Genomic DNA, 19,541 nt, shown 5'->3' with positions numbered 1-19,541 from the left:
TTGTGACTCCGAAAGTAGTTTGTCAGTTAAATAACTAACAAACAATCCCTTCACACTTGAACTGTCAGATTTCTGCCAGAGCCACATACAGGTCCATGGTGTGAGGTAATGTTTACTGTCAATCTGTATATTTAAGTTTATCATATCCTCCAGCAGGAATTCTTAAACTTTAGCGTGAAAAACATCTTCTGGGAAGTTTATTTAAAATGCAGATTCCTAAACTCAACCCCAAGAGAGTCTAAGGAGGCCCAGACAAGTGGTCCCCAGTCCATACATAGAGAAACACTACATTGGCAGTCATGTGGTATATTTGCTCCTAAGTACAATGCCCATCTGAAATTTAGAGTTGTCTCCAATTTCATCAGATTGTACAAACCTTGATTGTTAAAAAAGAAAAGAAAAAGACAGAAAGATAAAGAGCCACCCAGAATCTGTACTCTCCTTCACACTGTGGATGCCCATATCTGAAAGCATGCCTACTCTGTTCTGTGCAGACCTCAGTCTGCTCTGGGACTTGCTCCCAGGAGGCAGATGGCTACTCACTGGTGGAAAGGGAGAAGCAGAGGCTCCAAGGCTGACACCAGTACCAGGCCCCGCTGACCTGTCACCAAGGACACGCCTTCCAACTCGGACCCTGCTTCTGCCATCTTCACTGAGATTAACTCATTCTTGCAAAGTGTCAAGCACTCCCCTTCCTTCTCAGCTGGTGGAGTCACAGAGCACAGGGCTCTGCAGAAGAAGTGGCCTGTGGATAATGAGAAAAGCAATGGTTTTCCAAGGAGTAGCAGGAAGTGAAAAGGGATTATCACACAAAGTAATGTTTCTATCCAGAGCTGGAGTACTTTTCTTCCTGGAAGTAAAGTAGACATTTCATGGGGGAGACAGTAAAAGAGGCCTTATGATCCCAGGAAAGCTGATACCAGGAAGAAAAAAGCCATTGAGAGGGAATTCAGTTAAAACAGACACCGACATTTCTAATAATCTATGAGAAAAGGCTTAATTGGGACTTTATCTTGAAAAGAGATGAAAACCTGTGAAAATATGTTTATATTTAATAGAATTTCATTTATTGTTGCAACCTCATGATTAAAATTAGAACCAAAAAGGAATTGATTAAATTAGTTTAGGTGAATATAATTACTCCAATAAGTTTTATAATAGTATGATATTAAATTTTTTCCTTCATGCAATATTTGTGTAATGCAATCATAAGAAGAATCCTTTTTGCAAAAATATCATATGCAAATCTGGCTCTTTCCATGTGTCTGTGATGTCATCAGGCTTATCCACCTCATAGTTGTTAACTGGTAGATGATAACCTTGATGGGACTCTCACCTATAAACAGATCAAGAGGTGCTCCAAGAGGTTCCTCAATCTCATAAAAAACTTCAAGTTTTGCAACATTTGGAACTTTATTTTACAATCAAATTTTATCACATGTTTGGAAAAGTGTTTCTCGATTTTGGATAGACATTAGATTTATGCGGAAAACTTTCCAAAATATGCCAACGCCTGGGCCCTGACCTTTAGAGATTTAATGGGCCTAAGTGGAGCCCTGACATGGGTATCTTAGTAAAACTCTCCAAGCAGCTCTAATATCAATCAGTGAGACCAACCAGCACAGCTGTTCATGTAATGTCAGTGTTTAACTGAGAGGAATGTTCGAAGTACTATTATAACAAGTGGGTTCATTTATGAATATTCCATGTTTCAATGATTTTTCCCTCCCTTCGTATCCTGCTTATTTCAGGGCCACTGGTAGCAAATATCTGAATAAGATCTCATCCCTACCCTTACGCTGCACTCACCTTCCTGTATCAGGAGTCCCAGGAATATTGTTTCCAGGTGTTTATCATCTACAGACACTTGGATCTCTGTATCCTCCACCAATATGCAGTTGAGCCAGTACTTGTGGTCAAAGAGGAGATGTTCCAGACACACGGATACGTAGCCTAAGAAGTCAAGCCAACAGGATTTCTGAACAAAATGATTTCTGACATAGCTGAGCACAGAAGAGAGTGAGAAAATTCCCTCCTGAGCTTGATTCCCAGACCACAAGCCCCAACCTGCCATTTAACCGGAATTAAAACAGCATAAGAGGGAAAACTAGACATTTTCTAGAATGAGCTGAGTCTTCTCAACATTTATTGGGAAATACAAGTCATTTCTAAATGTTATTTACCATTTCGACATATTGTGGGTTTCCATAAATGCATAATGAGATGACCAAAACCAACTGCCTTTTTCTAATATATCCATGGAGGTCTCCAAGTTTACAGTGTCGACTATGGGGCTTCCTAGTGCCCCCTTAAAGTTCTCCAGACCTGAGGTTCAAACTACTGTGCCCCTGATGATGCAGTGGCTGAGGAGGTGCTACATGGTTCCCCCTCAGTGAATTTCAGGAGTCCGGATTTGCTTCCACCCACCAGCTCTGACCCTGCCCCTCCTCCAATGCCCAGAAGATCTCTCTGGTAAACACAGACTAAAAACTATGTATATTAGAAAACTCTAGTAATTATACATAGTATTTTAAACATGGCCATAAACATGACTACTCATGTTGCTTCTCTTGAGGCTTCTTCTTTTTCCTAAGATGCAAAAGCCTGTCTGTTTCCATCCTGATTGTCCATTGTGCTGATCTAGGCCTTATGTATCTTCTATAATTGCACTTTTGAACTTTAATGTGCACACAAATCACGGGGGGATCTTATTAAACTACAGATGCTTAGTGAAGGTCTGAGATAGGGTTGAGCTTCTCCTTTTTTTTTTTTTTTTTTTAACAGATCCCATGTGCTGCCAATGCAGCCGGTCTATGGAGCACAGTTTGAATAGTGAGGATGTCTGATTGTCAGGAAAGAGTTGTGTAGTGTGGAGAGCACATCTCCAGACCATAAGAGGAGAAGTTATACCCTATGTCTTCCAGTCATGAGTCGTCTTGACCCTCCATCCCTGCACAAAATCTGTCCCTGTGTATGTCGGCATGGAGCCCAGCATTTTCTGAGAGATATAAAACATCCATCAAATTAGGCGGCCTCTTGTTTTGTTTGGCTTCTCTTTAACTTCCCCATTATAAGTTGCTCTCTCTGGAGAAGGCAGGTGAACCATTTCCCACCACAGTGGAACTGATGCTGCATCCCAATGTCCTTCTTTACCTTCTAGAAAACCCTGCAGCCTTAGGATGCTATAAGCAGATAATTTCCCTATTTCTTTCTTTAACTCTTTTCCAAATACATGCGATAACACATCTGGAAATTTGCTACTTACTATGTTGAGCAGCTACTTTGATCTTACTCAAGATTAATTCCCTATATTTTAAAACACACACACTAGCACCAGGTTCACATCTATTTCAGTACTTTGAACTTAGTAGATGACCAACAACTGTTTTCCAGTTGACTGGTTAACTAATAAAAAGGATCTCCCTGGACACAAAAAAGCAAACTTCTTCATATGGCATTTTAGAATAATAGTTAATATTTGCTTTAGATTTAGTTTGAGGCATTTTGTGATATTTCAAAAGTTAATCATCTTTTTTAAGTCTCTATTTCTCTTAATTACCAGAGCCACACCAATTCCTTAATGTCAAGCCCTACAAGTTGGCTAAACCGTGGGGGAGGTCATCCTCCACCTGTTGGCTTTGAATCATACCTAAATTAAGGTAGGTGGAGAACTTCCAGATTTCCTCCATGGTCTTGAAGGTGATGAGAAACTGGGACCTCTGAGACTGGATACTGACCAACCTTGCTGAGAGATCCTATGTAAAGAAAACAGCGAGTCAGCCTGGGATGACAGAAGTGTCCCATTAGCAAGCTCATATATAGACCAAATACTCTGTATGAACTTCTTCATTATGGCATTGATTTTTACATCACCAAAAAATGGAAACAACTTAAAATATTCATCAATAAGAGATTGGCTAAAATGGAGTAAAATTTATCCATAAAGTGAAATATTGTATTATGAAGCCACAGAAAAGAAGAAAGAAGCTCTTTGTGTACTGATATAGGCTCCAGATATAATACTGCTATACAGCAGCAGCAGCAAAAAGAAGCCAGGGAATAGAACTATGTGCAGAGAATGCTACTTTTTGTGTTAAAAAAAAAAAAAAAAAAGTGTATGTGGGAGGATAAAGGACGATGATTCATAGAAGGCATCTTGAAAGCACGTTTGATTGTGAGTCTATGACTAATGATTATTTTTATTAATATAAAGCTGAAAACAGAAAAACCAAAACACACAAAAATAATCATCCCAGTCCTCACCCCTAAAGATCATCAATGTTAGCACCTTCATGTAATAACTTTGAATCTTTTTTCCCCACACAAGTTTCCATACAACTATTTCACATACATAGAATCACATTGCATAAATTATTTTGCAATCTTCTTTTGCTGCTAAGCAATATTTTGCAGAGCATCTTCCATGTCATCACATAGTTTACACCATTCTTAATGGTTACATATGCCATTGTTGCATTAAGATAATGCATTATTATCATTTCCTTATGGTTTCACGTTTGGATTGTTTCTCATTCTTTAAAATCCTAAATGGTACTGTGATAAACATCTTTATAGCTAAATCTTTGTGCACATTCTTCATTGTTTTAACACAAGTAATTCTAAGAAGTGCAATTGGAAATGCAAGGATATGCACATTTTCAATCCTAAAATGCAGTCACCCAACTGTCCCCCAGGAAGGCATTCCAACTTACATGCTCATGAGGAGAGCGAGAGAACTATAAGTCTCTTGGGTTTGTTTTTGTTTGTTTGTTTGTTTATTTGTTTGTTTGCTTGTTTGTTTCTTAGAATCTCGCTCTGTTGCCAGGCTGGGGTGAAGTGCAGTGGCGCAATCTTGGCTCACTGCAACCTCCGCCCCCCCGGGTTCAAGCGATTCCCCTGCCTCAGCCTCTGGGACTACAGGCACCCGCCACCACACCCGGCTAATTTTTTGTATTTTAGTAGAGACAGGGTTTCACCATGTTGGCCAGGATGGTCTCAATCTCCTAACCTCATGAGCCACCCACCTTGGCCTCCCATAGTGTTGGGATTACAGGGGTGAGCCACCGCGCCCAGCATGGGTTTTTTTTAAATACCTAAAAAAAAAAGCAGGTCTGAATCACTGCCCAGACTTAGTTTTCCCTTCCATCTGTTGTTTGTTCAAGCCTCTGGAGTTGACTATAACAAGTAATGGTCAGAACATCCCTCCACCAAGCCAGGTGCTGTCATCAGTGCCAACTCCAGGAGCCCTATCAGGAGGGAAACTTAGAGGCAGAAGAAGATAGAAGAATCCAGAAGAAAAGCCCCAGTTCAGTAAAATCAGAACTCTGGGGTTCCTTCTGCCTTACCAAACTCCAGGAGGCCCCAGATCCATCATTAGGGAAGGGGTCCTAGGTAAAAATCAACTTACAGAGAATTTACTACATCCCTGGCACTTCACCTAGAGCTTTATGGGCAATATGTCATTTAACTCCCACAAAAGTCCTATGAAGAGAACGCAGTGACAGTATTTAGTCCATTCCAAAATGTGCTTTGATCACATTTAACCACTTCTGAACTAAAAGATAAGGAAATGTGTCATCAACCATAATTAGAAGCATTTGTTTTCTTTCTTAGAGGTACATAAAATAACAGTGCATTTTATAATCAGTGGCATCTTAGATCTAATGAAAAATGGCATTATCTCTGTTGTATATTCAAGGGGGCCAAGGCACAGAGAGGTTAAGTAAATTGTCCAAGGTCACCTTCAGGGAGCACGTTGCGAAGAGCCTTGATTAGATTTCAGATCTAGCTGACTCCAGACCTCAACTTTAGCCCACAAGTTTGTCTGACTCAAGCTTCAGCCCAGCAGACCAGCTCTCTCAATCAACCCTGCTCCTGCCATACCAAATGAGACTCAAAATAAAGGAAAATCTACAGTACCAATAGCAGCCAATGTCTCCCAGTTCCTGAAATCCAGGTATTTAAAAAAAAAAAAGAAATTCAAAAAAACGTAACTACTGTTTATGGAACACATATCACCAAACACAATGCCAGGCTCTCTACTGATACCATCTCATGTTTTGCCCCTCAAAAACCAAACACTATCTTTTTCTACTGCGTGACATTTAGACCACTTTTCTCTTTCAGTTTGTAACAGATTCCTGCAGAAACTGTAAAAAGTAACTAGAACATATTAGTTTATTATGTAAAGTAATATTATCCTTTCCCTACCTCTAGTCGAAACAATTTTTTTCCATTTCTGACTTTAGTTCTCCTCCTTAGTACATCCTAAACTGTAAATAATTTGATCATACCCTTCTTTCTTGGTTTTAACAAATGAAGATATTACCTACCTACTATGAAAGATGAGAAACTGGTTTATTTACTTTATTGTTTTTTTCCTCTTACCCAAGTATTTATAAGGTGTTGCTTTTTAACTGGCAATCTTGGTACTTTAAAAATATATACTTAGTGGTTACCAGGAGCTAAGACATGGGGATAGTGGGAGTTATTGTTTAATCGATGTGGAGTTTCAGTTTGAGATGATGAAAAAGTTCTGGAGGTGGATAGGTTGTGAATGTACTTAGTGCCATAGTGAATTACATACTTGAAAAATGATTAAAATGGAAAATTTTATGTTATGTATATTGTATCACAGTAAAAAAAAGAATTTGAAATTACCACATTAGAAAAAAAAAGTATGCTTAATGAGGTAGGTATTATAACAATTACCATTCTATATAGGTTAAGTAACTTGTCAAAGATCACACAACTAACAGAAGATTTGAAACCAAATTTTCTCTGACTCACCAACTCCAAGTTACCCCATTCAGAGCTCCTGCCCATTCCTCTCCACTCCTGTGCAGAGAATGTGCATGGAATCTTTCATTCATTCAGTCTACCTATTAGATGTTTTTTCCGAGGGCCTACTTTGTTCCAGATGCTGTCTTAGGTGCTGGGGATCCTGTAGCAGACTGACACAGTCAGCACTCAGCATTCACCTGTTTCCTTCATGCTCACCTTAAACAGCATGCGCACCTCCTGGTCCTCATTCTCCAGCGCCCAGAGCCGCCTCCGAGCAGCTTCCTGCAGGGGTCCGTTTACACACCTCCTGGAGCGGCTCTTTACACAGAAGGAGAGTGTCAGGTCTTAAAGAGAACAGAGAGAGAAGGATTAGGCTGGAAATAGAATAAAAAGGAAGAAAGAGTTAGATAAATCCACAGTGTTTCCCCTACATGTATACCTGAACCCTCAACTGGTGTCCTCATTAGTTACAGATTAGAGTGGTCTTAACACTCCTCGGAGCACCCCTTTAAATGGTCCTCCCTAGAGGAAAAACACATACTGAACCCAGGAGGGCTCTGGAATCGCAGGAGTTGATACACTCACGTTGGTTATTTCTGCTTTGTACAGGGTTTATTCCTACACTGCCTGGCACTGATGAAATGGTGCTGACACAGGACCAGCTAGGACACACATCACTCCCTGTGAATAACTTGTGAAAGTTTAGAATCAATAGGACTTTATCCATATTTAAGGAAATGTACTTATATGTCAAATTATCTTATGTAATAGACATATACTTTGTGCATTACACATAAATACATACACATAAACATAAACACATTACACATAAACGCATTTTCTCTAACTTGTTTTTTCTGATACCGCAATTATTAATGTTTGTCAGGGTAATTAGTTAATGTATTAAAGTCTACCTTTAATTTCTCCAAAATGCAAATTCATTTAACAGATACTCATTGAGAGCTTTCTATGAGCCAGAAGCTGCTTTACGGGCTCCTCAGCAGAGAACAAAACAGGCAGTCCCTGTTCTGATGGAGCTTGTATTCTTCTTGGTAAGTGAGTAACTACGCAAGAAATTCCACAAAAACAATATTTTCAGATGGAGAAGAGTGCTACGAAAAGAAATTAATGGGGTCAAGAGACAGAGAGATGGAGTGCTTGAAATCCTTTGGATAGTGTTGTCGAGAAAAGCCACACTGAGAAGGTTTATCGTATAATTGCACTTTGCAATGTGTCTTCTTTAGACAGTAAGTAGCAATCCTGTTAATAATTATTCAACGCAATACACCGAGAAGGCATTGGAATAGATCATCACAGAGGTCTCACTTTCAGCCTCAACTTACCAGGACCGTTTCAAATTCTTGAGTACATTAGAGATGACCCCTATCATGCTGGCCCGAGTCCACAAGGCAGCCGTGGACTTCTACCTTTAAAAGGCCTGTCTTTAACCTAGAAGTCGTGAAAATGCTGTGGCTGCAAATGAGCTCTTCTACGACATTCCCAATGACCTGACTTTGATGTAAACTTCACGTGGGTGTTTGTTCCACTCAGTTCCTCCTAGGCTTGTCCTCCAATCTCATGCAACCCCTTTTTCTTCAGCACCCCCCATCCATCCAGGCCTCCATCTGGTAGCCTCATGGCATGCTGAACTTTAGGAGGAGGTACAGCGCAAAGATGAAGCCCAGGGAGGGGTCACGCAGGCTCCAGCTCAAGACTTGGCTCTGCCCCTCAATAACTGTGCCACCTTGAACAATTAATTGCCTCTCTATGCATGGCTTTTCCCTTTAGCAAAATGGCTTTTATTGTACGTATCCCACAGGGGTTTTAAGATGTTTACTAGACTGGGCGCAGTGACTCATGCCTGTAGTCCCAGCAGTTTGGGAGGTCAAGAGAGGAGGAGAGCTTAAGCTCTGGAATTCAAGACCAGCCTGGGCAACATGTCAAAACCCTGTCTTCTGACAAAAAAGGAAAAAAAAATTAGCCAGACATGGTGGCCTGGGCATGGTGGTGCATGCCTGTAGCCCAGTTACTCAGATGCTGAGATAGGAGGATGGCTTGAGCACAGGAGGCTGAGGTCACAGTGAGTCAACATCACACCACTGCACTCCAGTCTGGGCAACGGAACAAGACCCTGTCTCAAGAGAAAAAAAAATTCTTCCTAAGTAACATTGTGCATATAAATCTTTTTACTCAGTGCCTGGTACATATTAAATATTCAATAAACACATTAAGCATTAGCTGTTGCCCTCCTCACCTCCCCATCACCAGCAAGTACTGCTCATGGCTGGCTGCCCTTAGATGATCATGACTATTAACCTTGGCAATAACTGATTCTATGATTCCTTTCTACTAAACCCATCTCATCCATCCTTCCAACATCTGATCCAAAATACCCATTCAAATCTCTTAGAGTAGCCCCTGCTGACTGACAGTCAGGGCCTTTGGTGTGAATCTCCTTGCCATGCACATGAATCCATGTATATGGAACTCAAAAGACCTGGACTTAAATAAGCAGACGGCTCTTGAGATCTCGACTGTGAGAATTGATACTTAGGCTAGAGCGTCTGGGCCCACAGTGGGATCCTACAGTGCCCTCTGCATCACTAGAGCAGGGAGGAAGTCAAGCTCAATATTGTTTTCATGAAGTGGATGGTGCCACAGATTAATCCTTCTCAAAGTCAGTTCTGTAATTGTGATAATATGTCTGACTGATTCTGTCTGCAACTGCACTGCATTAAGGAGAGGTTGGCAGCTACAGCCATCTCCCCTTCTTACTCTGTGACCTTCCTGGAAACAGCATCAGGGTGGAAAATGCTGAAAGATGAACAAGTTCAGCCCGAGGTCAGTTCAGTTTCACCTACAGATACCCTTTGTTCACTGGCCTTCATGCATTGATAAGGCAAAATGCTGACTCTACAGAGTTCGTGAAACAACAGATGGTAATTCAGGTTTTTTCAGGGGTGGTCCAAGCTGACAGACAGATAAGCAGGCTGACACAATATCAAGAAACAAAGGGCAAAGTTTTTCTCATTGTCAACCAAGAAGTTTGACAGAATTTGAAATCGGGCCTATGGCTATACCACCCTGAATACGCCCAATCTTGTCTGAATTTGGGAAAAGAAAGAACCTGGTATGACATGTATATAATATGTATTTACATGGTCTAGATCCTTTAAATATTTATAATCTTTTTCACAAGCCTATATTTTGTGTTAGAGGGGGAGCTACATTTTTGGAGGGTGAAGGAGCGTCGTGGTTTTGAACAAGGCCCTTCCTCATCATGTGTTAAGTGTGCCGTGGTGAAGTTATTTCCCTCTCTGACACTCTGTTTCCCATCAGCTAAATGGAGATTTGGGCGCTTCCACCTAGCAATGGGCAAGCAAAATGAGAAAACATGTGAGGATCACTTGGCATGCGAATTGCCCTCTAAAATGGTCCCATCTACTGTACAACAGAAATCAAGTCTTCTACAGGTTTGTCCTCAGAGTTTCTGGTGCAGAGTTCAGCTGAGACGCACCTTTCTTCCGGTGACAATTTTCTCTTTGCGGGCTTCATCAATGTCTTTTAAAGGGGATTTTGTGAGAGATGTGTATTAAGAATAAGATTTTTTTCACGTTAATTTCAAAACTTTTTCTGCTTCTGAAAGATTCATACAGATGCCCTTCTGCTCAAGCCAATCTCAATTCATATATTCATTTAGTTATTCACTTATTTAACAAATATTCACTCAGAACCTACTACATATAAAGTACTATGTTGGGTATCATACAGAATGTAAAAGTGGCCTCCACATATTCATTCAGCCATTCATGTATTCATCTACTTATTTATTTTGAGGAAGGGTCTCACTCTGTTACCCAGGCTGAAGTACAATGGTGCAATTACAGCTTACTGCAGCCTCGACCTCCCAGGCTCAGGCAGTCCTCCCATCTCAGCCTTTCAAGTAGCTGGGACTGCAAGCATATGCCACTATGTCTGGCTAATTTTCTGATTTTTTTTTTTTTTAGAGATGAGGACTCACTCTGTTGCCCAGGCTAGGCCCCAACTCCTGGGCTCAAGTGATCCTCCCATCTCAGCCTACCAAAGTGCTGGGATTATAGGCAAGAGCCACCACATGCTGCCCATGTATTTATTCATCAAACATTTTCTGAGCAGCAACAATGTATGAACAACTCTTTGAGGTACCATGTTGAATATAAATATTTTTAATTATCCCTATCTCTCAACACCTTCAAATCTTAAGTTATGATATACTTTCTTTAACAAAGCAAATAAGTATGAAGCTCCTAATAAGTGCCAGATTGTGAAGAGCTTTGAGTGACAGCTTGAGAAAGTTAAAATTAATTTTGTAGGCAATGGAGTGCAACAGAAGATTTGTGAGCAAGCAAATAGCATAGTCAAAATCTTTTCATTAAGAGGGAAAGAGGGAGGGGCTCTTTAGATGGGAGAGATAAAGAGATTACTGCAATATTCAGCATGGAAGAATAGGGCTTGTCTTTGGGATTTGGATACCTGGATTCATGTTCTGCGGCAGAAAACATTTTTCCTTGTATTCAGATGAGGCTATACACTCACTCGATATAGTTGGATCCTTGGAAGGAGTTTCTTTACCTGGAGAAGATGAAATAAAAGGTCATCTTAAGAGTGTAAGGAAGTTGGAAGCAAGTTATAAGCAAGGCTGTAGTTTTTGTCAAGTGACAACTTTTTTCCAGGATTAGTGTCATAGAAGAATTCTAATTGTTATCACCATTGCCTTGTAATAATCTAAGCTATTATCAAAGAACTGTCATACATGCCATCTCAATCCAGCATCAGCCTGGGTGTGCCCATGTTATTAGAAAGCAGATCCCTATTCACATATCAAACTAAGTCTCATGGCTTAGAACACTGAAGGTGCTCAATATACATTGAGCCTACACAAGTCATCACAGATCTGACTACAGCAAGGCTTAAGGTTCAATAGGGGCAGATAATGGAAGGGCTGGAGTGGAGACAGACATTGGCATCATTAGGGAGACAATTGGGGTGTGGTTGTAACGACCCTGAAATGTATAATTGTCCCCAACTGTCCTTCTGTCTGACCATTAAATAGGGTCCTGTCAGGACTCTCTTTCTTCCCAACTCTCTGAAAAGTTACTGTCTTCACAACAGTAGAAGTGGAGTGAAAAGAAGAAAGAAGATCAAGACACAGGCTAGGGCTGGGGAGGAGGAAACTTTGATGGCAGAGAGTTGAAAAGAAAGAAGATGGTGCACCTATAAAGCATAGTGAAGCAGATACAGATGGAAATGTCAAAAACATTGCTGTAGAACATAGGTCTCCTTTATGGCATCCCAAAATACAACAAGGAAACTCAAGTCCTTCACACATTAATTTTAGTTGATGGATTCTGTCCTTTTTTCCATAAAACTGTTCAAGAACTGTACTATGGAGTCGGAATGTGAGAAGTATTACCTGGTCCTGAAAAGCAGAGTTAGAGAACCTTGGCTCAACCACTATTTGTGAGTCACTCGTTGAATTTGCTTGTAAAATTGTGCATCAGAGCCAAAGAGGCCTACCAAGTTTTGCATACTGGATCTGTGCTTCTAATGATACAGCTCAAGAATGCAACAGGGGTGGAGCAGTCACACTCACTTCTGGTTAATGTTGAACCTAAATTCTCATATTGCTGCTAATAGCCTGTGTCTCCATTCTGTGTCTATGGAGGGGGATTTTGACACCCAAGTTGAGGACCTTCCATTTCTTCACAGTGGGAGCAGTTAGCACGGTTTTGGGTGATGTACATGAAGAATGAAGTGGATTTCAGCTGGAATAGGCAGAAGCAGGGGCCTGTCAGCTCTTCATCCAGTAAATCTTGTTAGCTGTTCAGTGCTGAAAGCTAAGCAGCTTAGCTGGAAACCTGGCGGCAATGAGCTGTAGTCGAACAGGATCATTTTTCAGTTCTGCCCCAAGGAAGCAAAAGCAACTGCAGCAAAAAGGCACTGGCTTGGGAATAATGAGAAATGAGAATGAGCACAAATCAAATCTTCCCATACATGAGTTCAATGACCTTGGGCAAGACACTTCACCTGTCCACTTTGTGAGTTTTCACTTTCCCCACTTACAAATGAAGGATTGATCTAAATTAGTGCTTTTGAACCCCAGCTGCCTATTTGAATCATCTAGGTTGCCTTTTAAAAATATTGCTTCATCCCAGCTAAAAAAAAATTAAAACAATTGGACTCATGAAGAAAAAGTAGAATGATGGTTACCAGAGGCAGGGAAGGGTGTGTGTGTTGGGGGAAAGTAGGGATGTTAGTGGGTACAAAAATGCAGTTAGATAGAATAAATAAGATCTAGTTGTTTGATAACACAATAGGGTGACTACAGTTAACAATAATTTATTGTACATTTAAAAATAACTAAAAGAGTGTAATTGGATTGTTTGTAACAAAAAGAAAGGATAAATGTTTGAGGCGATGTGATTTACCCTGATGTGATTATTACCCATTGTATACACCTATATCAAAATATCTCATGTATTCCATAAATATATACACCTAATATGTACCCACAAAATTAAAAGAATAAAAGAATAAAATAAAAAATATTGCTTCATCCCTAGAGATTCAGATTTTTGTGATCCATAGTACAGCCATAGATCTTTCTTTTAATAATAACCTCTTCAAATGATTCTAATTTGAACCAGTGTTGAGAACCATATGTCTAGATTGGCGCTTCTGAAACCTTATTGTACCTATGAATCACCTATGGATATTGATAAAATGCTGATTCTGCTTCAGTATTTGAAAGCTGAGGTTCTGCATTTCTGATGTTTTCACAGGTGATACTCCTCCTGCTGCTCCCAGGACCACACTTGGAGTGGCAGCCTGCTTTCCTGGGACAGAGTTTGACTGTAGACTACAGCAAACCCACAAACATCTTCTTTATTTTTTTCTGGCCCACACAGTGAATTTTTAATTTGAACTGCTTGACATCATTTAGAAATTGAAATGTTCCACATAACCCAGATGCTTGGGTTTGTTTTGAAACGTGGAAGATCTGTAGCCCAGGTCAGCTGGGGCTGAGTGGTTGCTGTCGTTCTACAGGACATTTGTTCTCCAGCCACCATGGTCCCCACCCTATTCCGTCACTCATTTACACCCGGCCCTGGCAAGTTTGCGAGTGTATCCCTGCTGTAGAGTTCTCCGAGAAAATACAATAGCCTGACAATGAGGGCTTGTGAGGTGAGCCCACCTTGAAGAAGGGAAGTCAAGGATGGGGACCTGGCTTGGGGAAAGGGTACATAGCTTTTTAGGGATTTGTGAGGCTTAGAGCAGAAAATTGCAAGGTTTTGCAAAATGTGATATGTGAACTGTCTGTATCAGAATTTTTTAGATAATTGTTTTTAAGAAGATGTCTATGCAAAAAAACTTACAGAAAATATAGAAGAATATCTGCATGACTTGATGTTGCCAGTGATTTCCTAAACAGGATGGAAAGAATGCTACCCTCAAAAGGAACAAAGGATAAATAGTAATACATTAAAATTAGAAACTTCTATTAATCAAAAGATGCAATTAAGAGACTGAAAAGCAAGTGACAGAGTACAAGAAATATTGATCATACATATGTATAGTCATCAAATAATTCAAACATAGAATATATAAGGAATGCCAAAAATCTTTGAGAAATAGGTAGCCAGCCCACCAGAAAAATGGGCAAAAGGCTTGAATAAACTTTTCACCAAAGGCAATGTTCAAACAGCTAATAAATACATGAAAATTTGTTTCACCTCATCAGGGAAATGAAAAGTAAAACCACAGGGGAACACAACTACACAGACTGGCTAAAATGAAAAAGACAGATAAAGCCAAATGTTTGTGAGGATATAGAGCAACTAGAATACCTAGAATATACTGCAACTAGAATATACTGCAAGTGTGAGAATAAACAGAAGTTCTATCTTTGGAAAACTGACAGTGTCAGTTCAAGCTGAAAATACGCATGCACTAAGACCAAAGACAACCACTAAAATATTCAGAACAGCACTATTTATAAGAACCCAAATTTGGCCACAATTCAAATGTCAATTTACACTAGAATGAACAAGTAAATGATGTATATATAATATATAATTAAACCTTAATCCAGCAAATCGGGCACGGTGGCACATGCCTACAATCTCAGCTATTTGGGAGGCTGAGGCTAAAGGATCGTTTCAGCCCAGGAGTTCAAGCCCAGCCTGGACAACATAGCAAGCCCCATCCCCCAAAAATTAAATAAATAAATAAATCCAATACAACAATAAGAATGAATGAATTACAACTGTATAAAACAATATCGATGAGTATATTCACTTGTGAAAAGTTACCGTGCTGTACACATGATTTCATGCACAATTCTGTATAAATGGTAAATTTTTTTTAATCCTCTTAAAGCCTTTACTGACCTCAACATTCTTTTTCTTTTTTAACTTTTATTTTAGGTTTTGGGGTACATGTGAAGGTTTGGTTCTTAGGTAAACTTATATCATGGAGGTTTGTTATACAGATTATTTCATCAACCAGGTATGAAGCTCAGTACCCAATAGTTATCTTTTCTGCTTCTCTCCCTCCTCCCAACCTCCACCTTCAAGTAGATCCCAGTGTCTGTTGTTTTCCTCTTTGTGTTTATAAATTCTTATCATTTAGCTTCCACTTATAAGAGCGAACACGTGGCATTTGGTTTTCTGTTCCTGCATTAGTTTGCTAAGAATAATGGCCTCCGATCCATCTATATCTCACAAAAGACATGCTCTCATTCTTTCTTATGGCTGCATGGTATTCTATGATATATACATGTTAATGGTACATTTTTATGAAAAGTTGAATTTTAAAATATTCCTGGAGCCCCTCTCTACCTACTCTACGTTGAAATATCTAGGAGTAGAGTCCTGAAGTGTGCGTTTTTAATTAGCACTTTGGGTATTTCTGATGTCTTCTAGAGCGTGAGAATACTCAAACCAATTCACCAGAGGCCTCGGAACCCATGAGCCAGAAGGGCACCTCTCTGAGAAACAATGAGGAAGCTGGAAAATTAGAATGCATTCTATAATAGGAAAAACAGCTAATAGTTACACATGGATCGTCTGTTTACAGAATTCTTTTACACATGGTGTTATATTTCAACATGAAGAAGTTTGAAAACTTGATCTGGGCCTTGAAAAAGAACCAGAGATGATTCAAGGCAACAAAAAACTGTCATAGAGAATAAATTACCTTAGGAAAAAAAGTATGACTTTTATAACTGAAAGAAAATAAACCAGAAGGTCTATAGTAGTTATCGCTGAGTCATCTTAACAATCTTTTGATACTTTCATCTACTTTCCAAATATTCTAATTTTCTTTTTTATAGGCACATTAAAATATTATTTAACTGAAATATTAATTTTTTGAAAAATAAAAGTTTTGTATATTAAAGATGATAAACAACACAATCTGCTAACAATACAAGCTGCTGATTAATATTGTTTTAATATTAATACTTTAATCTACTATTTCAATTCCAGCTTTGTCAATTGACCCGGTAATGTCAGTAATATCCTTTTTATCATCTTTTCTTCTTCAGTATAGAACGCAGTCTAGGGTCAAGTATTACATGTAGTTGTCAAATGTCTTTAGCCTCCTTTCATTGGGAACATTTCCATATGATTTTTTATGACTTTTTTTTCCTCTAATGACATTGACATTTTTGAATGATAAAGTCCCTCCTCCACCCTTCTTTTAGTTTTTCTTCAGCTTTTATTTTAAGTTCAGGGGTACATGTGCAGGTTTGTTATATAGGTAAACATGTGCCATGGTGATTTGCTGCACAGATCATCCCATCACCTAGATATTCAGCTCAGCATCCATTCATTATCTATTCAAAAATATGGAACACTTTACAAATTTGCATGTCATCCTTGCACAGAGGCCATGCTAATCTTCTCTGTATCTTTCTGATTTTAGCATACGTGCTGCCAAAGAAAGCTCTCTGTTTTTCAAATATTCTGTAATCGGCATGCATTTGTTTTCTAACACTGAAGGCAGGTAGAGAAGTGGCTAAGAACAAGTGGCAATCAGACAGTCCTGGACTCAAACCCTGGCTTCTTCATTAATCATGCGACCCATGTGAACCCAGTCTATGTAGTCTGTGTGGAGCTGACTCTCTCCCTAGCTCCAAAAGTGAGCACATAATTCAGGCATAATCCAACTGGGTTATGCAGTGCCATGGCCACATGGTCAAAGTTAAGCCAGTGAGAATTAGTTCTAGGACCCTCATCAGCACACTTAGCAAAGACATTTCTTTTCACTGCACTGGAAGCTATGAATATGACAGCCTGGAGCTGTGGTGCCCACCACAAGGAGAAAGCCTGCCTGACATTGAGTCCAACCCATAAAAACAGAGCTTAGGAAAGAGAGTTTTCTGATAACATCATCTGAACACCTTGATTTAGCAATATCTGAAGAAAAAAAAATCTAGACTTTGAATTATTAATCAATAAATTGCTTTTGAATAAGCTAGTTTTATTTTTATTACTATTGATCAGAAAAAGTTACTAAACCTCAGTTCAGAAAAACATTGAGATTTATTTGTAAACTGCCAAACTGGTATCCAAAGAGGCTGTAATATTTTGTATTTCCACTAACAGTGTGTGAGAGTTCTAGTTGCTCCACATCCTCACTAACAATTGATGTTATCAGTCTTTTTAATTTGGGCCATTCTAAGTAGGTAGGCCATTTTATCTGATTGTTTCAACGTGCATTTCGCTAATGACTTATGATGTTAATCACTTTTTCACATGCTTATTAGTCATCCACATATTTTTTATATTGAAGTGTCCATTCCAACATTTTGCAATTGTTACTGGGTTATTTATCTTATCACTACTGAGTTGTAAGAGCCTTTTTTTTTTTTTTTTTTAATATTCTTATTCTGATATTACTCCCCAGTTGACAGCTTGCTTTTTATGTTCTTGGCAGATGTACATAAGTGGGAGGAAAGCAAGATAGCGTGGGAATGAGCTTTGTACACACATGGGATGGTAGAAGCCATCCGGCGCATGCTGGGGAGGTGGGTAGTTGTGGGACTAAAATGGATAAGTATGGTAGGGTCAAGATGGGGAGCACTTTAAGGCAGGCAGGGGTGTTTAGAATGGATACAGTAAGCAATGGAGAGATGTGAAATGTTCTTGAACATGGCAATGGTATAACAAAAGTGAAAATTCTACTTGGGTAACATGGGAAGGATAAGGAGAGAAAAGCACAATAGGCAGGGAGCCAGCTGAAGAGGTGCTGTGAAAATCCAGGGACGTGAGTGTGAGAATGTGGGCTGTGGCCCTGGCAATGAGAAGTGAGGGCATAGAGTGAATGAGGCTATTTAAAACAAGAAAAGAGAAGGCATCTTGACATATTGAATATGAGGGGTAAAGATGGGGAAGAGGCAAGAATTGCAGAAACTGAGTGAAGGAGGGGATTTAAAAGATCACCTAGTTCCACTCTCAATTTTACTGTTGAGAAACAAAAGGCCCAGAGAGGAGTCGTGATTTTACTGAGATCGCACAGCAAGTTAGCAAGAGAGCCAGAGGCCATCTAAATCAATGGGTGGGGACCTTGCGTTCTCACTACATTAACCTGACCTCAGAATTCTAAAGTCTCGGGCCTCTGATCACGGAAACATCTCACAACAACTTGCTGAAAATGAGAATTCAACTTCATTTCTCCTCTCTCAGCCTCTCTGTGCTCCTACCCACCCACCATCATGCTCAACTTTAAAAAGAAGACTAAACAGCAAACATTTCTCTGCATGTTTTTTTTCTTCCTGTACCCACATTTTTTTTTTCTTTTTTGACTTAACAAACTTACCATCAGCAGTTTTTATGATGAAACCACTTTCTCCTTGTTGGGATGAGTAGCATGTTAGAAGTACAGCTACATCTACCCACATGAATATATCTTAGATTATAAATGTTTAGGGCAAAAAAAAAAAAAAAAAAAAAAAAAAGTTGGCAGTCAGAGTATTCACTTTGTTTTTGTTTAACTTTTAAAGTCTATAAAACAATTCTTCGGAATGATTGTGAGCTCATGAATATGTAGTGAAAGCACATAACCATTGAATTCATGAAAGTTATTAACTATGTGGAGAGAGAAGGGGAATGAGATTGGAAAGAGATATCCAGGGGCTGCTAAGTATGTTTGTGATGTTTTATTTCTTCAAAAGTAAGAGAAAGAAAAGGTAAAGTTCTGAAGATAACATGACATAATGCAAAAATTTGTTATAGCTAGATGGTGGGCTAACTATTCTAATATCCTCTGTTATCAATATGTTTTACATGCTTTACAAGGCTTTTAAAATTCAAAAGTGAAGCATCATTTACTATTGTCAGCATTCACCCTTGATCTCTTGTTATTATACTGATGATTCGCATCTATCAAAAAGGTTAAAAGGAAAGTCACAAGCACCAGTGATCAACAGAGGTGAATGTATCTCTTCCACATCTTCTGTTTAAGGGCATAAATCTGCCAAATTTTTTCAAACAGGCATTGAAAATAAGGGAGAAGTGCTAGAAGCTTTTCGATCAACAAACTTTGACATGGCTTTCTCTGTGATGCAAAGTGAGCAATTGTAGCTTATGAAACAATGGCAAGAAACAACTCATAGATAGGGTGGGGAAGTCAGAGATGATAGCAACGGATCAGAACCTATCCTCTCACCATGTGCATTCCTCCAGATTAGGGGACTTCTGTGAGCAATTGAGAGC

The 19,541-nt window shown here is 39.3% G+C and overlaps 1 protein-coding gene across 1 annotated transcript in view; it reads right to left on the bottom strand.

Moving 5' to 3' along the window:
* Positions 1-19,541, bottom strand: part of SH3TC2 (SH3 domain and tetratricopeptide repeats 2) — a 62,079-nt gene that overhangs the window by 39,870 nt on the left and 2,668 nt on the right. Inside the window, exons 2-6 of the mRNA XM_017875837.1 lie at positions 11,296-11,394; positions 7,000-7,127; positions 3,650-3,755; positions 1,810-1,953; positions 544-745 (exon numbers count right to left, since the gene is read on the bottom strand). Of these exons, the coding sequence (XP_017731326.1) occupies positions 544-745; positions 1,810-1,953; positions 3,650-3,755; positions 7,000-7,127; positions 11,296-11,394 (679 nt within the window). The remainder of the gene's footprint in view (positions 1-543; positions 746-1,809; positions 1,954-3,649; positions 3,756-6,999; positions 7,128-11,295; positions 11,395-19,541) is intronic.

The sequence above is a fragment of the Rhinopithecus bieti genome, unplaced genomic scaffold (genome assembly GCF_001698545.2).
Source record: "Rhinopithecus bieti isolate Rb0 unplaced genomic scaffold, ASM169854v2 scaffold_7673, whole genome shotgun sequence".
Taxonomy (NCBI): Eukaryota; Metazoa; Chordata; class Mammalia; order Primates; family Cercopithecidae; genus Rhinopithecus; species Rhinopithecus bieti.
Note: the sequence above shows the minus strand (reverse complement) of the source record. Positions and strands in the feature narration are given on the sequence as shown.